Source organism: Nuphar pumila, chromosome 9 (assembly GCF_984573655.1).
Source record: "Nuphar pumila chromosome 9, dmNupPumi1.hap1.1, whole genome shotgun sequence".
Classification (NCBI taxonomy): domain Eukaryota; kingdom Viridiplantae; phylum Streptophyta; class Magnoliopsida; order Nymphaeales; family Nymphaeaceae; genus Nuphar; species Nuphar pumila.
In genome coordinates this window covers 36,364,751-36,384,717 of record NC_143257.1, presented here as the reverse complement: position 1 = coordinate 36,384,717, position 19,967 = coordinate 36,364,751, and the positions used below count along the sequence as shown (strand labels likewise).

Sequence of the window (19,967 nt, the reverse complement as noted above, 5' to 3'; positions counted from 1 at the left end):
TTACTCCTCTGGAATTAGTCTTTGAGACTTGGATAGGAATTTAGATACCTTGGTTATTTTTTCCCAATCCTTGAGAAGGTAAGTAACCCATTTTGAGGACCATCGACCATACTTTAGTGAAGTTGGCGAATCCAGGATACTCTTTGCATTGTTTGAATTTGAAATCATCTGGGTCTTTTTTAACAATCCACAGTTTCCACTTTAAAAGTTCTACCCATGTTTGATTTAATAGCTAAGTCTCACCCTTCTCCCAAATGGAGGGAATATTGAAAAACTACTCAGGATGAGGTATCATAGGTTTCACCACCTTGATAGTTGGATCATCATCAAACACCATAATGATTTGATCTTTCTAGGGTATCTTGACTTACTGATGATAGGTAGATGGATCTGCCTTCAGTTCATGGATCCATACCTTGAAGAAGATTATAGGACAAAAATGTTCACCACATGGAACAAAGTTTGATGAGATACATGCCCCATTTCAACATTCATTACTATCGTACCCAAAGTTGTAGTGACATTTCTGTCGTAACTACTGATTTGGATGCAGTGGTCTCCGAACTCAAATCAGGTCACATTAATCTTTTGGATAATGACATAAGGACATATATTAAGACATCTATTGCCATCTATCAAGTAGTAGGTAATTGAATATCCCTTGATCTGGACAGTGATATGCAACACTTTGTTATGAGGAAGGACATGTTTTGGAGATTCATCATATGAAAATGTGATTGGCACCTGGGTCATGACTTGGGATACCAAGTTTGCCAAACTTTCTGGGCATATTACGGGAGGTACTTTGGTTTTTTTCAAGATACCCTATAAGGCTTGTCGATGTTCTTCAGTCACTTATCAATTCCAAGTCAAAAATTGGTTCAGTGATCGTGGATAAGTGACTCTAGATGTTGTATTATCCTTTTTTGGTTGATTTTTCCCTAGTAGGAGTAGCTGAAAGTTCTTGTTATGGTATTTACTATGCATGAGGACCCATTTGATGCGAAAGACAAGGATCACCCTTTTAGAGATGATCTTGCTAGGGTCTGTTTCAAAGGGATTGATAAAAGAGGTAGTGTCCATGGCTCTTTTTTTTGAGCACTACTCTGTTTGATGGTCTCGAGGATTTTTCCTGTGGACTAGTTCAAATGCACAACAATTATTTCTTGTTGATCTTCTGACAGTTTTTCCTTGGTGACATTCTAGAGTACTTGGCTGTAACATCTTTTCTATTAGATGATGTTTCATTGGCTGTGCATTGAATGTGATAATTGGAGTGGTAAAGTTGCACTATCTTTAAACAAGGGATCTTGGGGTCATATCCAACTGCCACCCATCGTCAATTTCACATTTTCCAGCAGCAACTACCCTTACATTCCCTGCACTTGCATGATATCATATATATTTTTTTTTGAATATATGGTGCACTGATAATCTCATCATACATTTTCCATTGGTCGTGTATATATGTGTTTTTATGCATGTGTTGGATAGGTGCATTGCAATATACATGTATCCTAAAATGTATATCCCCTCTTTAGTATAACCATTCATATACCTATATCCTCTTTCATCAGTGTATATATATATATATATATATATATATATATATATATATATATATATATATATATATATATATATATATATATATATATAAACCTTTGACATATGCATGAGCCTCTTGTCAGCTGCGTTGAAGATTCGATGTAGTGTTGTTAAAATTTCCTCTTATATGCATCTTTTGTCTTATGATAAACTTGATTTTTGCAAGAATCATGCAGGGAAGGCTGCTTTCTTTATAATTCAAGAGTTGTAATTTTAAATTTCAAATTCAAAATTGTAATAGTTAGAAATTAATGAGAATATTTACATTCCCTACATTAGAATAGAATGAATGAGCATGCATATTTTTCCAGAATTGCTTGTTTCATGTCATTTTCTATTTTATTTCAAAATTTCACGAATGAGGACACAAATGGCATGTGCACCATTCTAATAGGAGGTGATTAATATTAAGCAAATGATCCACGTTGATGGCCATAGTCAAAATATAGACAATGCTTAGGATTTGCATCTTTTATGGAATAACATCGGATCCACACTGGATCTCCTTAAAAAATCATCATATTTTCAAATATTTTCTTCCTTTATTAAAGTTTAATTTAAAATTAACTCAAAATATATATCAATGGCTATAGTCAGGATATATTGAGAGTTAATTTCATTTTAAACTCTATAAAGGCACCAAAAAAGTGTTTTATTCTTCACTCGAATTTAAATACGATTATTATATAATACATCTTATGACCATAGTCAAAGATGTATTATATCTTCAATCTTATTTCAATTCATTTAAAGAATAAAATATGCTTTTCAAATTCAATTTCAAAATTCTTCAACTCATTTCATCATTTAGGATAGAATTACATCATATTTTAAAAAAAATTCTTTTATTTCAAAATCCAAATGATTTTTGAGATAATTCTTCAAGTATCTTCTTCACTTCTCAAATCAATCTTCAAATTTCTATTTCAATTCAATTCTATCTCATTTCAAGATTCAAAATTCAATTTCAAAATCCAATTTGACTTTGAAATTTCAAATTCATTTTTATATTCAAAATTCCATCTCCAATTCAAATCGAATTTCAAAGTTCAATTCAACTTTGGAATTTCGAATTCATTTTCAGGATTCAATTTCAAATTCAATTCAACATTTTAGTTCAAATTTCAAAGTTCAATTTAAAACTTTGAAATTTCTGTTTCATTTTCTCATTTCAAAAATTCAAGCTTTAAACCAAGTTCATTCTTTATTTTTTTTTAAGTCTTGATTCTCAAATTCAAAATCAAAGTTTTGAGATTGATTCTGAATCTCAAAACTCAATTTTTTTTTCTTTCCTTAAAGTCTTAAATTCAAATCTGGGTTTTCAAAACCCAGATCCATCTTCAAAAGTCCCATTTGGACTTTCAAAATCCAATTCTATAATTAGAACCCAATTCCACTTTGGATCCAGATTTCCAAAACCAATCTCCATTTTGGATTTCGAACTTTAGATCCAACTTCATTTTAAGATTCCAGATTTCGAATCCAATTTCATTTTAGGATTTCAGATTTCGGATCCAACTCCATCTTAGGATTCAGATTTCGGATCCAATTCCATTTAGGATTTCGGATTTCGGATCCAACTTCATTTTTTGGATTCCAAACTTCGGGTCCAATTCCATTTAGAATTCCAGATTTCGGATTCAACTCCATTTTGGATTCCAGACTTCGGATCCAATTCAATTTAGGATTTCAGATTCAGTTTTATCTTGGATACTAGACTTTAGATCAAAATTCCATTCTAGATTTTCAAATCTAATTTTATTTCCAATTCTCATTTTTCAAAGCCAATTTCAAATCTATTTCTCAAGTCTAAATTCAAATTCAATTCATGTTTAGGTATTGAATTCAAAATCAATTCTTGAAAATCGATCCCAATTTAAAGTCCATTATGACTTTGAAAAATCATTCTTATTTCAAAAATTCCAATTCTAAATTCATTTTCTCCTCATCTGCAGATTTATCTTTCCAAATCCTGATCATTCCAAGACTTGGAAATTTCAAGTCTCTTCTTCCTGATCTATTTCAAATTCTGAGTTGGATCCAAAATCTAACTTTTTCAAATCAAATTCAACCCTTTGAATCATTTCTTCTCTCCATTATCACATTTATTTCAGAATCACTTGGAAGATCTCAAGTTTCTAAATTATTTTCTCAAAAGCATACACCCTTGCATTTGCATTGCACAAGCATGATTCTTTGTGCATTTAGACTTAGAATAAATTCTTAGATGATATTTTCGCAAAACAAAAAGGCATAAATTCGATCCTTGGTTTGATTACCCCTGGTAAAGGCGCCAGGAACAGTCGAACCTCATACCGACGAGCGAATCCTGTCTCTCCATTTTTCCCGCAAAATTTCAAAATGGAGGTGAGTTATTTTTATTTTCAAAATCTTGGTCAGATGACACCTTGCAAAAAAGTTCCTCTCTCTTCTCTCCTTTTCTCATTCTCTCTTCTTTTCTATCTATTTATCCCCATTCAAAAATGGAATAGAGGCTAGAAAGGCAAAGAGAAGGAAAAGAGGAATGAGAGGAAATTTTTTTGAATGATCACAGAAGTTGGCGACCGAGATGAGACTCGTCTTCGTCTGGTCGAATTGATGCCTTTGCTTTGCTTTGATATTTTCTAAGTCTTTATTCTTTAAATGTCAGCTTCATTTCCTTGCAAACCTTAGGAGCCTAGACTCTGTCCTAAGCTGACATAATGCATATAAGATTTAAGTATGGTTTGGTAGGACCATATTGAGGAGATTATTCCATATTCACTTAGATTTAGGTCTGAAATACAACTCTCCTCAATTCTAGGGGATTGGATGCAAACAATGTATTTAAGTGAATGTTTCTCTTCATTTAATTTCTATCTCTTTTAGGACTTACATTAGAGCTTTCTGGTTTTATTGCATGTTGAGCATGTTTTCGAAAACATCCCTACCTATATTGTCCAGGTCTTCACGTTGCTGGGTTGTTTCACTGAACCATAGTTCAGAAGAGAGCCTCACAACTGGACCACTTATTTGGGTTAGCACCCCCCTATCACATACCTAAGGTCCATAGTCCGAGGTATATCGATAGGTGCTCAAGGATGTTGGGGAGCCATTACCTTAGAACCAAAGAAATATTTTATGTGCCACGTACTTCGAGCTTCGACTTGAGTATATCGACGTACCTTGATTGGAATCAGATGATTTGAACCCTAGAGTTAGGATTAAGGTCCTACAAGTCAATTCAAATATTGCATTTAGAATTAGCCTTTAAGGAGTGCTGTTTTGCGCATCCTTGTTTGTGCAACTGTAATTATGCGATGTTTCCTTGTGTTCTTCTATATATCAAACCTTTTTTCCAAACCCTGGGTATATTAATTAAAATTTCCCCTTATTTTCAGAAACCCAGGTGTATATTTTTCCTCTATCTACACTCTCTTTTAGATCAAAATTTTCTTTAAAACCTTGGAAAACTCTTTTAAAATTTCCTCAAAATTTTTAAAAATTTCCAGGATTTTCTTCTCTTCTTCAAGAGTCTATCTGTAAGTCTTGCATTCTATCTGATTTTTCTCATTTTTTAACTCAGTATCATTCCGATGACGTCCAATTCCCTCGATGCTGTCTTTCCCAGAGATCAAGTCTTCTGTCAGGTAAAGGATGGATCCCCGGATCATCTGGTTATCCAGACTCATCCCTTCTTCCCTCGGTGGTATTATTCTTGGTTCGCCACCTTCTCGCGTATGTTCCCAAACCACTTGGATGATTGTGGATTAGAGATGGCATCATCAGTGGGCAAGCGAACCATTAACGAAAGTTTGATTCAGGCTATGGCAGAGCGGTGGAATCCATGTACCTGCACATTTTGGTTTCCATGGGAAGAAATGACTTTACTGATGGACGAATTCAGTGACATCATGGGATTGCCAGAGCCAGCTGGTCAGCCAGGTGATCCGGTCGAGCAACAGTTCCTGATCAACATTAAGGGGATAGACGTTCGAGAAGCATTAGCCAGAGCAACAGGGAGCAGATCTTGGCCTCTCACTGAGATCAACAAAAATCAGTTCATCGACTTGTTAGGACTCTATCGCAAGTATGGAGCCTACGAGGAAGTTGACACCTTTTCTTGATGTAACGCCCCAACTTTTTATAGTAAAAATTTTGGAGTAATTTTTTTTTTTGAAATAGCGGAAGTAAGAAAAACACAAGTCGGGTGCATTACAGGGAAAAACAGAGAAGTACTAAAAGCATACCATTCATTAATTAAAGCATTAATGTCATTAATTACATCCTATGACAAAAATGTAAATCTACTAATCAGAGTTCAAACATAAAATACTGAATAAATAAGATCTCTTGGCTTTATCCAAAACGACACCCCGATGCTCCGATTTAGTTGCTTCCTGAAAAAAAATTTAAAGCAGAAGGGTCAGACTCCCCTGTCTGCGTAAGAAGCATTATATTCATATGTGGTACTTAGTGTCCTGTGTACAAATATGTGCAACATCTGTAGATATAACTAGCATGGAAATTTATACCATTCTAAGGAAAAGATTATGCTTTCTAATTCATGATACTGTGCAAAAGATAACTGAATTAAAGATACAATTATTCACATTAGCAAAATCTGTAGATTCTACAAGTTTTACGAAAGTCATATCCACAGTACACCATTCTTCAAGGATGAGTATTTCATGAAACTTAAATTATTTAATGTTTATCTTACTCTTACCCTGTGGGTACGCACAGGCATAGACCTCGTAGCGGACCGAGACCATACGGGGGTCTATTATTTAATAACCCGTATGACTAGCCGTACGAATATTCAAAGGGGACGGTCAATGACCGAGAGAGAACTCCCCAGTGGCAAGAACAAGAATTAGGATGCACCCTATACTTCTACAGAAGACTTGGATCTACCACCTAGGATACATTGGTAGTCCTGCCCCCCTAACTTCGTGGACTGGGGACCTGGTGAGACGCCTAGCTCTCACGAAAACAAGAATGTCCACGAAGCTTGTACCACCTACCCTCTCTAAGGTAAACCATGGGTCCAGTAACATACACCATCTTTCAGGTGTACCCAGAGCCCGGAGAATCCGGTAACATATACCGTCTTTCAGGTATACCCAGAGTCTCAAAGGTTTTATATTTTATTTTACATTTTCTTTATAACCAAGTGCGAGCTATCGTACTATGAGGGGTCCGGTAACATATACCTTCCTTCAGGTATACCCAGAGCCTCGTAAATCTCATATTTGATGATTCACATTCCTTTGTTTGTTTCTCTTGTGCAAGCCCTCGCACCACAAGGGGTTTCCGAAATCCCAAACCCGACTCAGGGTTCACACCAATTATATGCATTTTTGAGCCATGGTGCCTATAAGCACCATCAAGAAGTAATATTTCTCAGAATCTTACTCGACTCAAAACCCTTATTTTAATATTTGTTTTCGGATATGGCATACACATTCATACCCATAAAGTTTGCCATCTATGTGATATATAGGCTTGGTCCTCTTACTAAATATATTTTTGAAAGGCCCATCCACGGTTTGGTGAAATCGGAAGCACATTCTCGGCACCCTGAGCTATTGACTCGATGTGGCCATGTAGCTGCCACCATGAGTGTGCGCGATTCAAAACCTGCGACTCACTTGTTGCCCACGGTTAGGGAGGAGCTGGACCACTCGGTTCGGTTATCACCCTTGCTCGGGTGAGGCTCCACTAACCTCCCGAAAGGAGGAGATTGACGGTTTGCACCTCAACTATGGGGTTCAACATTTCCTTTCAGGCTCGATTGGCCACAATAGACCCCTATCAATCTGTTGTATGTTACAAGTAGTGACCAGCATCCTGGTCACAGCATATACACCCAATAACAGCGTTTCAACGCTGGTTACCAAGGCTACAGGTTATAAATAAAAGCATTAAGAATAATCCAGCAATTTAGATGGTTGGGTTCACCCCATCAAGGAACGAGCAAACCAGCCCCAACATAGTCTTGCACTCATGTGTGGTTCAGCCTTAGCAACAACTATAAGTTACAAGAACAAGATTATAAATAAAAAAACATTAAGAATAATCCAGCAATTTAGATGGTTGGGTTCACCCCATCAAGGAACGTTCATCCTTAGCAACAACTATAAGTTACAAGAACAAGATTATAAATAAAAAAACATTAAGAATAATCCAGCAATTTAGATGGTTGGGTTCACCCCATCAAGGAACGTTCAACCTTAGCAACAACTATAAGTTACAAGAACAAGATTATAAATAAAAACATTAAGAATAGTCCAGCAATTTAGATGGTTGGGTTCACCCCATCGAGGAACGTTCAACCTTAGCAACAACTATAAGTTACAAGAACAAGATTATAAATAAAAACATTAAGAATAGTCCAGCAATTTAGATGGTTGGGTTCACCCCATCAAGGAACGTTCAACCTTAGCAACAACTATAAGTTACAAGAACAAGATTATAAATAAAAACATTAAGAATAATCAAGCAATTTAGATGGTTGGGTTCACCCCATCAAGGAACGTTCAACCTTAGCAACAACTATAAGTTACAAGAACAAGATTATAAATAAAAACATTAAGAATAGTCCAACAATTTAGATGGTTGGGTTCACCCCATCAAGGAACGTTCAACCTTAGCAACAACTATAAGTTACAAGAACAAGATTATAAATAAAAACATTAAGAATAATCAAGCAATTTAGATGGTTGGGTTCACCCCATCAAGGAACGTTCAGCCTTAGCAACAACTATAAGTTACAAGAACAAGTAGTTTCCTTTATATATATATATAACTAAGGCCCATATCAAAACCGTCTAATGATAACGATCAGACATTTCAAATAACTGGACGCCCTCTAGTGTGGATTTGGGTGTTTCAAAACAAAAACCAATATCCCTCAATGGTTATGTCAGTCTCTGTAACCACCGTATAATCCATTGATTGTTCCTGGGAAACACATCACTATAAAGGTGCAAATGCTATAAACATGCGTACATGTGAAACTATATATATTTAAACCCCTTAACCACTATAATTATTACCATTGAAATTAACCCATTATATATATATATACATATATATATATATATCTTACACATGCTTATTAGTTCTTGTGTTTCATACATTTAATCTAAAAACCAGTACACCCAATTACATGACAGGATAAACCCCTTTCAAAACTTTTTACGTATCACTGTGATATTCATGTGTGTTACCTACCACATACAATCGACATGTGCAGGAGTCCACGGTCATTTAATGATCCCACGCAAATCCCTTTTTCACAACACAACTCAACATTTTTTTTTTACACTGTTATGATATTGTATACCAATGATGATGTATTGGATGTTATCACATGAAAATTAACCCCACCGAAAACATCAACCAGGATGTGGTCTGTGTATATTACTGAGCATATAACTTAAATTTTCTAACAGCTATTGGAAGGCGAAATGATCGTCTCATCTCTGTAGAGCCGTGTGTTACAAATGCCCATCCAATGTTTAGGATGAGTTCACATCCAGCCCCCCCCATCGCTCAGCCATCCAAAACCCAATGTTTTTTTTTTATCATCATCTCATTCCAGAACTTGGACCCCTATATACCCATCCATGGCTGGCATGGTTTAGTACAGATTTTTGGGCAACATCAAGCCCATAAGTACTACAAGGCAGCGAGTACCACACATAAGTATAGTGCCCCTTACATCTTGTTGGAGCTTCAAGCGAACAAGGTGACACTTCTTCTTCGCGGAGCGGCACACCACTGTTGGCAATGGAGTCCACACGATCAGCAAGGGAGGTTGACACGTCCAGCTTCAATGGCCGACCACCACGGTGGAAGAGAAGGACGGATGGGCCAAAAACGTTAAGAGAGAGAGAGAGAGAGAGAGAGAGAGAGAGAGAGAGAGAGAGAGAGAGAGAGAGAGAGAGAGAGAGAGAGAGAGAGAGAGAGAGAGCAGTCCAGCCGTTTTCTCCTTTCACCACATTTAAGTTACTTCCCTACTTAGGGAAACTTTTAATTTGTTTCAAAAACCTAATCTCCAGCCCACCTTTTTAGTGGGTGATTGGAGTTTCCAATATTACCCCTCCCTCTTATTAGCAAAATTATTCAAACTTCAATTTTTTTTTCTTTTAGTGGTACCCTCCCCCATTTGGTGGGATTTTTTCTTGTTTTTTGAAAAAAAAGAGGAGCCAAAACCACTCCAGCACGTTTTTGGTGGGAGGTGGTTATGAGGTAGAGTTTATTTATTATTATTTTTTTTTCATCATCCTCTTTTGGTGCAAAAATGAAATATCCATGCACAGGGGGTTTTGAACCGGGGTCATCAACCTACGGGGTAACGAGCTCCACCACTTGTGCTACATTATTTTTCGTTGTTAAGTGTGTGAATTAAAGTGTAGTTAACTCTTTTAGTCTTATTTCGGATTTTATGAAAAAAAACAATGTTTTACATGGGCACTCCGGGGTTTTGAACTTGGGTTGTGGCTCCCCACAACCATGCATCCTACCACTACACCACACCATCACTTGGTGTTTACTTTTGCAAGAAAATTCTATTTATGTCATATTTGGATGTTTTTTTTTCTTGTCGATGGATTTCTTCCATTTTCAGGTGGATTTTTCACCCGTTGGTTCTAAACTTGCCCTCCCTTACCTTAAATGTGTTTCGGATCTCACGCTATTATCCCAAAACCATTTACTTTATCATTGGTTCTTGTGAACCGGGTCGGATTATCGGATCTTGCCAAGATCCGGATCCCAATACCACTTTTGAGAGTTTGTTACAGGTTTCGTTCTAGAAACCACAAGTCATAAAAAAAATTGTACTGCCTAACTTAAAATCTTACTATTTCACACAACTGCTCCCTTTTATTCATTTAGAATTTCATAAATTTCATGAATTTTACATCCTTCCCCTCTAAAAAGAAATTTCGTCCACGAAATTTGTAATACATATCAATCAAACAATTGTGGGTATTTGTCCTTCATTGTTGCTTCCGGTTCTCACGTGCATTCTTCTAAGCCATGATGTCTCCATCTCACTTTGACTAATGGGATGACCTTATTTCGTATCACCCGCTCACTGCGATCTACGATTTCAATCGGTCTCTCTTCTACGGTCAGATCTTCTTGCACACTGATGTCCTCAAACTGAATCACGTGTGATGGATCTTGAATGTATTTTCTCAACATCGATACGCGAAATACATTATGAATCTTGGCAAGTTGAGATGGTAGCTCAACTCGATAAGCCGTTTCACCGATCCGCTCTAATATCGGGAAAGGTCTGACGTATCTAGGACTCAACTTTCCCTTCTTTCCGAATCTGAAAACGCTCTTGGTCGGTGATACCTTGACAAACACTGCATCTCCCACTTCGAAACTAAGCTCTCTGCGTCTCTGATCCGCATAACTTTTCTGTCGACTCTGTGCTGCTCTAAGTCGATCTCGTATCTTCTGTATTTGTTCAGTGTAATGTTGAAGTACCATTGGCGACTCAACTGTTCTTTCTCCAACTTCATCCCAATATACTGGTGACCTACAAGGCCGCCCATATAGTGCTTCGAAGGGCGCCGTGCCAATACTCACATGGTAGCTATTATTGTAAGCGAATTCTGCTAGTACCACGTGAGTGTCCCATTCACCTTTCTAATCCAACATACAAGCACGAAGCATGTCCTCCAGTGTCTGTATGGTCCTTTCTGACTGTCCGTCGGTTTGTGGATGAAAGGCAGTGCTGAACTTCAACTTAGTCCCCAATGCCTTTTGTAACTGCCCCCACAGTCGTGAGGTAAACCGAGGGTCTCTATCAGAAATAATCGAGACTGGCACCCCATGTAGTCGCATTATCTCCTGGATATACAGATCAGTCAGGCTCTCCAGTGACTGACCCTTTCTCATCGGTAGGAAGTGTGCTGACTTAGTAAGTCGGTCAACCACTACCCAAATAGAGTCATGGTTCTTTCGGGTTCGTGGTAACCCCATCACGAAATCCATCGTGATATGTTCCCATTTCCATTGAGGAATTTCCATCAGTTGCATCGTTCCTCCTGGCCTTTGATGCTCGATTTTGATTTGTTGACATGTCAAGCACTTTGCGACGTATCTAGAATGATAGCAAAAATTAGCATAATTCCGATCTTATATCATAGAAAGAACAACCTAATTAGAACACATAAATTTTTCTCGTGAATTGGTTACCTTGCAACATCGCGCTTCATACCATTCCACCAGTACCTGTATTGAAGATCTTTGAACATCTTGGTACTGCCCGGGTGAATGGTATACTTGCTCTTATGTGCCTCTGCTAATAACTCTTCTCTGGTCTCTGGATCACTCGGTACCCATAGTCGATCCTTAAACCATATACTTCCATCCTCCTTGCGTTGGAAAGCCGTGTCTTCTTGCAATGTCAATGCCTCCATCTTCCCGTACTGCGAGTCTTCTTTTTGCTTAATCATGATCCGCTCTTGCAGTTCTGATCGTACCGTCAGGCTAGACAGCCTAAGTATGCCTTGATCGTCGGAGAAAGGTCTCCATTCTATGAACTCAGAAATCATCTTCCATTCAAGACTTACTAGGCTAGAAAGATTCCCCCCAGCCTTACGACTAAGGGCATCAACAACAACATTTGCTTTCCCGAGATGGTACGAGATTGTAAATTCGTAGTCCTTGATGAACTCGAGCCACCTTCTTTGTCGCATATTAAGTTCCTTCTGAGAAAACAGATACTTCAAGCTCTTGTGATCAGTGAAGACTTCGAACTGCTCCCCATATAAATAATGTCTCCAAACCTTCAAAGCAAAAACCACGGCCGCCAACTCCAGGTCGTGAGTGGGGTAATTCCACTCATGAATCTTCAGTTGTCGTGATGCATAGGCAATGACTTTGCCATGCTGCATCAGTACACACCCCAGTCCAGTACCAGAAGCGTCCGTGTACACCACGAATCCTCCGCTTCCAGACAGTAAGGCTAACACTGGAGCTGTGGTAAGTTTAGCTTTAAGAGTTTGAAAGCTTTCTTCACTTTTCTTATTCCATTCAAACTTTACCCCTTTTCGTAGAAGTTTGGTCATTGGCATAGCGATTCGGGAGAAGTCTTGGATAAATCGCCTATAGTAGCCAGCTAATCCTAGGAAGCTTCGGATTTCGCTGACATTCTTTGGTTGTGACCAATTCATCACAGCTTCAACTTTGGCAGGATCTACTGAAACTCCATCTTTTGAGATCACATGTCCAAGGAACATGACTTCTTCAAGCCAGAATTCACATTTCGAGAACTTGGCATATAACTGATGTGTCCGGAGGGTTTCTAAGACAATTTTCAAATGTTCTTTATGTTCCTCCGCATTTTCTGAATATATCAATATATCATCGATGAAGATGATGACAAATGAGTCTAAGTATGGCCTGAATACCCGATTCATCAGGTCCATGAATGCCGCTGGGGCATTAGTGAGTCCAAATGGCATTACCACAAACTCAAAATGCCCATATCTGGTTTGAAACGCTGATTTTGGGATATCTTCATCTTTTATTCTCAACTGGTGATAACCTGACCTCAAATCAATCTTAGAAAAGACTTTTGCTCTTTTTAGTTGATCAAATAGATCCTCAATACGGGGTAGAGGATATTTGTTCTTCACAGTTGCTTGGTTCAACATTCTATAGTCTATACATAGTCTCATAGACCCGTCCTTCTTTTTCACGAACAGGACCGGTGCTCCCCATGGAGACGTGCTTGGTCGTACAAAACCACGCTCCATCAGCTCTTGCAACTGCTTCTTCAGTTCTTCCAACTCTGTTGGTGCCATCCGATAGGGTGATCTTGATATTGGCTTTGTACCTGGCATTAGTTCGATCCCGAACTCGACTTCCCGCCGAGGAGGAAGTCCAAGAAGTTCTTCTGGAAATACATTGGCAAAATCGCGGACGATTTCCATATCCCCAATCGGAGTCGACTTCATTTCTCCTTCGATCATACTGACTAGGAAAGCCATATCTCCCCGACGGAGATACTTTTGGGCCTTGAGGGTCGAAACAACCTTTTTTTGAATATCTGGTATTGCTAGACGAAATACAACCTCTGGCATGTTAGGTCGAGACAGGACAACCTTTCCTTCTCTACAGAGAATCCTGGCGTAATGTTCAAACAGCCAGTCCATACCTAATATGATGTCATACTCGGTCATATCGAGTAATACTAAATTAGCAGGTAGGTTGTGATTCCCTAATATGATCTCTACTTCTGGCATATAGTTCACACAGATTTCGTTAAGCCCTATGGGGTTGTATACCACTAATTCATGTTTAATGATTCAGTGGGATTACTAAGTTGTTTTGCAAAATTTATAGATATAAAGGAATGTGAAGCTCCACAATAAAATAAGACAAGGGCAGCTTGGCCCGAAACAAGCACGGTACCTTGCACAAGGTTCCCCGTCTCCAGTTGGTCAGCTGTGGTGGCATACACGCGTCCTGCTACGCGTTGTGGAGCCGCCTGAGGCTGTGGTGGCGGTGCACGGTGTTGTTGAGGTTGTTGTCCTCGAGTACCACGTCGTGCATCATCGGCTTGCTTCTTCCGACACTCCTTGATATAGTGTCCCATTTTTCCACAGTAAAGACACCCTCCTGTCTCCCGGGGGCATTGTTGTCCGGGGTGAAAGCGGTTGCACTTCTGGCACCTCTGATTCTGCCCTGACATGGGTCTAGTACCTCCATTGTGCCTTGATTTCTTGGTTTGATGGTTGAAACGCTTACCACCAAACCTCTTCTTGAACTCGGGTTTTTGAACCCCGATTTTTTTCTTTTGCGACTTTTGTCCCTCCTTCCAGTCATCATCTAGGAGAGTCGCCACCTGTGTGTCCGGGACAGACAGGAACAATCCATTACAATCTAAGGGTTAACGGTACCTTATAAACTTTGATGCAACTTATAACATGAAAAGAAATGATCTTTTACCTGGATAGCTTCATCGAGGTTCTTGGGCCCTCGGGTATACAGACGGTTCCGCAAATCCGTCTTCAAGCCTCGAGCAAATTTCATTGCCCGATCCTCATCCGATGTGTACACATTTGGACAATATCGTTCCAGACTGTGGAACTTAGTGATGTAATCAGCGAGGGGCATCTCGCCTTGTTGCAGATCCAAGAATTCCTGCATCTTCTTTGCCCTCTTGTGCTTGGGAAAATAGGTGGCATTGAAGACTTCTACAAATTCAGTCCACCACTTTTCAGCATAATCCTTGAGACGATATGTCCCAAAGTCCACCCGACGCTCCTCGGGCACCTCCAGTACACGGAAGATACGTTCGATCTCTCGTATCCAACTCTCAGCAGCTTCTGGATCCGTCTTTTCGGAGAAAGCAGGAGGATCCATGTCCATGAATTTCTTGTAGGACATAGTCCCACCGTTTGTTCTCTTCTCGTGGGCAACCTGATGTAAATTATTGCCCATCTGCTGCATTGCTGAAGCCTGTTGACCAACCACCTCGGCCAGGTTGTGCAATGTCTCCATTATGTCATTGCAACGATTTGACCACGTCATCTATGTGGACAAATCATTAAATAAAGAAAGAAGAAAAAAAAGAAAAAATGAATTTGTCACCATCCTCTATTTATAATTTCACAGAAACACAATATACAATTTTACTAATTTACTCCTAAGATATTAAAATCACATTATACCCTACTTACAAAGTCATCGCGGTCGCTGGAAGAGCCAAGATCTCATGTTTTTCAGTCCCGCTCTGATACCAAAACTGTAACGCCCCAACTTTTTATAGTAAAAATTTTGGAGTAATTTTTTTTTTTTTGAAATAGCGGAAGTAAGAAAAACACAAGTCGGGTGCATTACAAGGTAAAACAGAGAAGTACTAAAAGCATACCATTCATTAATTAAAGCATTAATGTCATTAATTACATCCTATGACAAAAATGTAAATCTACTAATCAGAGTTCAAACATAAAATACTGAATAAATAAGATCTCTTGGCTTTATCCAAAACGACACCCCGATGCTCCGATTTAGTTGCTTCCTGAAATAAAATTTAAAGCAGAAGGGTCAGACTCCTCTGTCTGCGTAAGAAGCATTATATTCATATGTGGTGCTTAGTGTTCTGTGTACAAATATGTGCAACATCTGTAGATATAACTAGCATGGAAATTTATACCATTCTAAGAAAAAGATTATGCTTTCTAATTCATGATACTGTGCAAAAGATAACTGAATTAAAGATACAATTATTCACATTAGCAAAATCTGTAGATTCTACAAGTTTTACGAAAGTCATATCCACAGTACATCATTCTTCAAGGATGAGTATTACATTAAACTTAAATTATTTAATGTTTATCTTACTTTTACCATGTGGGTACACACAGGCATAGACCTCGTAGCGGACCGAGACCATACGGGGGTCTATTATTTAATAACCCGTATGACTAGCCGTACGGATATCCAAAGGGGACGGTCAATGACCGAGAGAGAACTCCCCAGTGGCAAGAACAAGAATTAGGATGCACCCTGTACTTCTGCAGAAGACTTGGATCTACCACCTAGGATACATTGGTAGTCCTGGCCCCCTAACTTCATGGACTGGGGACCTAGTGAGACGCCTAGCTCTCACGAAAACAAGAATGTCCACGAAGCTTGTACCACCGACCCTCTCTAAGGTAGACCATGGGTCCAGTAACATACACCATCTTTCAGGTGTACCCAGAGCCCGGAAAATCCGGTAACATATACCGTCTTTCAGGTATACCCAGAGTCTCAAAGGTTTTATATTTCATTTTACATTTTCTTTATAACCAAGTGCGAGCTATCGTACTATGAGGGGTCCAGTAACATATACCTTCCTTCAGGTATACCCAGAGCCTCGTAAATCTCATATTTGATGATTCACATTCCTTTGTTTGTTTCTCTTGTGCAAGCCCTCGCACCATAGGGGATTTCCAAAATCCCAAACCCGACTCAAGGTTCACACCAATTATATGCATTTTTGAGCCGTGGTGCCTATAAGCACCATCATGAAGTAATATTTCTCAGAATCTTACTCGACTCAAAACAATTATTTTAATATTTGTTTTCTGATATGGCGTACACATTCGTACCCATAAAGTTTGCCATCTATGTGGTATATAGGCTTGGTCCTCTTACTAAATATATTTTTGAAAGGCCCATCCATAGTTTGGTGAAACCGGAAGCACATTCTCGGCACCCTGAGCTATTGACTCGATGTGGCCATGTAGCTGCCACCATGAGTGTGCGTGATTCAAAACCTGCGACTCACTTGTTGCCCACGGTTAGGGAGGAGCTGGACCACTCGGTTCGGTTATCACCCTTGCTCGGGTGAGGCTCCACTAACCTCCCGAAAGGAGGAGATTGACGGTTTGCACCTCAACTATGGGGTTCAGCATTTCTTTTCAGGCTCGATTGGCCACAATAGACCCCTATTAATCTGTTGTATGTTACAAGTAGTGGCCAGCATCCTGGTCACAGCATATACACCCAATAACAGCGTTTCAACGCTGGTTACCAAGGCTACAGGTTATAAATAAAAGCATTAAGAATAATCCAGCAATTTAGATGGTTGGGTTCACCCCATCAAGGAACGAGCAAACCAGCCCCAACATAGCCTTGCACTCATGTGTGGTTCAGCCTTAGCAACAACTATAAGTTACAAGAACAAGATTATAAATAAAAAAACATTAAGAATAATCCAACAATTTAGATGGTTGGGTTCACCCCATCAAGGAACGTTCAACCTTAGCAACAACTATAAGTTACAAGAACAAGATTATAAATAAAAACATTAAGAATAGTCCAGCAATTTAGATGGTTGGGTTCACCCCATCAAGGAACGTTCAACCTTAGCAACAACTATAAGTTACAAGAACAAGATTATAAATAAAAACATTAAGAATAGTCCAGCAATTTAGATGGTTGGGTTCACCCCATCAAGGAACGTTCAACCTTAGCAACAACTATAAGTTACAAGAACAAGATTATAAATAAAAACATTAAGAATAATCCAGCAATTTAGATGGTTGGGTTCACCCCATCAAGGAACGTTCAACCTTAGCAACAACTATAAGTTACAAGAACAAGATTATAAATAAAAACATTAAGAATAGTCCAACAATTTAGATGGTTGGGTTCACCCCATCAAGGAACGTTCAACCTTAGCAACAACTATAAGTTACAAGAACAAGATTATAAATAAAAACATTAAGAATAATCCAGCAATTTAGATGGTTGGGTTCACCCCATCAAGGAACGTTCAGCCTTAGCAACAACTATAAGTTACAAGAACAAGCAGTTTCCTTTATATATATATATATATACTAAGGCCCATATCAAAGCCGTCTAATGATAACGATCAGACATTTCAAATAACTGGACGCCCTCTAGTGTGGATTTGGGTGTTTCAAAACAAAAACCAATATCCCTCAATGGTTATGTCATTCTCTGTAACCACCGTATAATCCATTGATTGTTCCTGGGAAACACATCACTATAAAGGTGCAAATGCTATAAACATGGGTACATGTGAAACTATATATATTTGAACCCCTTAAGCACTATAATTATTACCATTGAAATTAACCCATTATATATATATATACATATATATATCTTACACATGCTTATTAGTTCTTGTGTTTCATACATTTAATATAAAAACCAGTACACCCAATTACATGCCAAGATAAACCCCTTTCAAAACTTTTTACGTATCACTGTGATATTCATGTGTGTTACCTACCACATACAATCGACATGTGCAGGAGTCCACGGTCATTTAATGATCCCACGCAAATCCCTTTTTCACAACACAACTCAGCGTTTTTTTTTACACTGTTATGATATTGTATACCAATGATGATGTATTGAATATTATCACATGAAAATTAACCCCACCGAAAACATCAACCAGGATGTGGTCTGTGTATATTACTGAGCATATAACTTAAATTTTCTAACAGCTATTGGAAGGCGAAATGATCGTCTCATCTCTGTAGAGCCGTGTGTTACAAATGCCCATCCAATGTTTAGGATGAGTTCACTTCCAGCCCCCCCCATCGCTCAGCCATCCAAAACCCAACGTTTTTTTTTATCATCATCCTAGTCCAGAACTTGGACCCCTATATACCCATCCATGGCTGGCATGGTTTAGTACAGATTTTTGGGCAACATCAAGCCCATAAGTACTACAAGGCAGCGAGTACCACACATAAGTATAGTGCCCCTTACATCTTGTTGGAGCTTCAAGCGAACAAGGCGACACTTCTTCTTCGCGGAGCGGCACACCACTGTTGGCAATGGAGTCCACACGATCAGCAGGGGAGGTCGACACGTCCAGCTTCAATGGCCGACCACCACAGTGGAAGAGAAGGACGGATGGGCCAAAAACGTTAAGAGAGAGAGAGAGAGAGAGTGTAAAGACCATGAAAAAAAAAATCGTGTCCGACTCGCGTCAGACACGTGCCCGGCATGTGTCGGACGCGAGTCAGGGTCTGACCCCCTGTGTCGGACCCGGATCCGAGCTCGATCCGACCCGCGCCCCGGCTTCTCGATTTCTCGAGAAGCCAGTGTCCTTAAAAGGACACAGTGTCTCGGGCGAGGGGCAAAACCCTCGCCCCTTCTCTCTCTCTTTCGCTCCTCACCCCGCCGCCGTCGGCGATCGGAGATGCCGACGAGCATTTCCGTCCGGTCGCCTTCCCAACGACCGACGATCCTCCCAGCGACCACGTTTTCCCCTGTCTTTTGGCTGTGAGGGCGGTGACCTCCGACGACTCGCCGTCAGCCACGGCCACCATCCTGGGTGCTGCAGCCGCCGGCGATCGTCGCCTCCCGCTTGCTGTCTCCTGTGTTTGTAAACACCCCAAATTTTCACTTACCTCCCCTACATCTCCACCAAGCATCAACATCCAGCCTCTGAAATCGCTGGAGGGCAAAATGGTCATTTTCTGAGCCGGACCTTGCAAAAGTCCAAATTTCATCTGCAACTCTCAAAATTTCTCTAATTTTAACTCAGATGTTCAAAATTTTATTCCTGACAGGAGACAGACATCTCCAAGTCTTGATTCAAGATTGCATTTCATAAGACATGACATTGCATATCATTGCATGAGCATTTCAAATCACTGCACTGCACAACATGTCATTTCGAGGTCCAGAACTCTTGATTTCAAAATATTCAATCCAGATTAGAATTTCAACTCTTTTCAAAATTGATTTCAAAACCCTGGGTCTTCAAAATTATCAATTCTTCCCATTTTACCCCCAGGACTCTGAATGTCAAAATATTTTCTCAGGAAAACAATCTGGATAATTTTCAATAAATTTCAACT

The 19,967-nt window shown here is 39.3% G+C and overlaps 1 protein-coding gene across 1 annotated transcript in view; it reads right to left on the bottom strand.

The window, feature by feature from the left end:
* Window positions 1–19,433, bottom strand: part of LOC149828560 (uncharacterized) — a 44,272-nt gene extending 24,839 nt beyond the window's left edge. Inside the window, exons 1-6 of the mRNA XM_090017085.1 lie at window positions 19,281–19,433; window positions 18,767–18,976; window positions 15,049–15,159; window positions 14,575–14,901; window positions 14,038–14,470; window positions 12,265–13,894 (exon numbers count right to left, since the gene is read on the bottom strand). Coding sequence (XP_089873211.1) covers window positions 12,265–13,894; window positions 14,038–14,470; window positions 14,575–14,901; window positions 15,049–15,159; window positions 18,767–18,976; window positions 19,281–19,433 — 2,864 coding nt within the window. The remainder of the gene's footprint in view (window positions 1–12,264; window positions 13,895–14,037; window positions 14,471–14,574; window positions 14,902–15,048; window positions 15,160–18,766; window positions 18,977–19,280) is intronic.
* Between the last annotated feature and the right edge of the window lie 534 nt (window positions 19,434–19,967).